General features: G+C 56.3%; 1 protein-coding gene across 1 annotated transcript in view; it reads left to right on the top strand.

Annotated features, from left to right (window-relative positions):
• Positions 1 to 654, top strand: part of ISYNA1 (inositol-3-phosphate synthase 1) — a 5,984-nt gene extending 5,330 nt beyond the window's left edge. Inside the window, exon 11 of the mRNA XM_039702410.1 lies at positions 52 to 654. Within this exon, the coding sequence (XP_039558344.1) occupies positions 52 to 532 (481 nt within the window). The 3' untranslated portion in view covers positions 533 to 654. The remainder of the gene's footprint in view (positions 1 to 51) is intronic.
• Positions 655 to 1,396: the final 742 nt, after the last annotated feature.

Raw genomic sequence — 1,396 nt, 5'->3', positions numbered from 1 at the left:
AGCGCCCCCTCCCCAGCCCCGGCTGCCCCCTGACCCCCGTGTGCCCCCCAGGGCCTGCCTGGGGCTGCCCCCCCAGAACCACATGCTGCTGGAGCACAAGCTGCAGCGGCCGCGCCGCGCCTGCCCCGGGGGGGCCGCCTGCCCCCTGCACCCCCAGAAGAGCCCCCTGGCCGCGCCCGCCCAGCTCAACGGGCACCCCTGTGCCCCCCGGCCGGGGCCCCCCCGCGCCCCCCTGTCCCCATCCACTCCCCGCAGCTTTTGGGGGGGTGGGCTGTGGGTCTGGGGGGGTTGTGCCCCCCCCACCCCACCCCAAATTGTGATGGAGACTCCAGACTGTGAAGCTTCGTACCCGGCAATAAACAGCGCCACCCCCCCGGGCGTTTTGGGGTCCCTCACTGGGTTCTCGCGGGTCTCGTCTGGTCTTTGGGGTCCCCCTGGTGGATCCTTGGAACCTCAGCCGGTTTTGGGGTCCCTTCGCCTGGTTTTGGGTCCCTTGATTTGGTTTTTGGGGTCCCCCTCACCTTCCTTTTAATTTGATTTTGGGGTCCCTTTGCTTGGTTCTGTGAGTTCCTTCACTGGGTTTTTGGGGTCCCTTGATTTGGTTCTTGGGGTCCCCCTCACCTCCTTTCTTTTAATTTGATTTTGGGGTCCCCTCACCTGGTTTTGGGGTCCCCTCATTGTTTCTGTGATTTCCTTCCCCTGGTTTTGGGTTCCTTTCTTTGGTTCTTGGGGTTCCCCTCACCTTGTTCCTCTTTGTGTGGTTTTGGGGTTCCCTCACTTTGTGAGTTCCTTCACTGGTTCTGGGGTCCCTTTCTTTGGTTCTCAGGGTCCCCCTGACCTCCTTCCTCTTAATTTGGTTTCGGGGTCCCCTCACTCGGTTTTGGGGTCCCCTCATTGTTTCTGTGATTTCCTTCACCTGGTTTTGGGTTCCTTGATTTGGTTTTGGGGTCCCCTCACTCGGTTTTGGGGTCCCCTCATTGTTTCTGTGATTTCCTTCACCTGGTTTTGGGTTCCTTGATTTGGTTTTGGGGTCCCCTCACCTCCTTTCTTTTAAGTTGATTTTGGGGTCCCCTGTTTCTGTGAGTTCCGTCACTGGGTTTTTGGGGTCCCTTCACTTGGTTCTTGGGGTCCCCCTCACCTCCTTTCTTTTAATTTGATTTTGGGGTCCCCTCACCTGGTTTTGGGGTCCCCCCACCCCCAGCGAGACCCAAACATCGCCGCCTTCTGAAAAAAAATCAAATTACATTTATTGATGCGGGGGGGGGTGTTGGGGGGGGCGTGGATTTTTTTTTTTTTGTCGTTTTAGGTTTTTTTTTCTTTTTTTGCTCTTTTTGTATTTTTTCTTTTTTTTTCTTTTTGTTCTTTTTTTTTTTGGGGGGGGGGGTTCCCCCATTTT

This window comes from Passer montanus, unplaced genomic scaffold, assembly GCF_014805655.1.
Source record: "Passer montanus isolate IOZ18808 unplaced genomic scaffold, ASM1480565v1 scaffold156, whole genome shotgun sequence".
Classification (NCBI taxonomy): Eukaryota; Metazoa; Chordata; class Aves; order Passeriformes; family Passeridae; genus Passer; species Passer montanus.
This window is presented reverse-complemented; position numbering and strand designations above follow the sequence as displayed.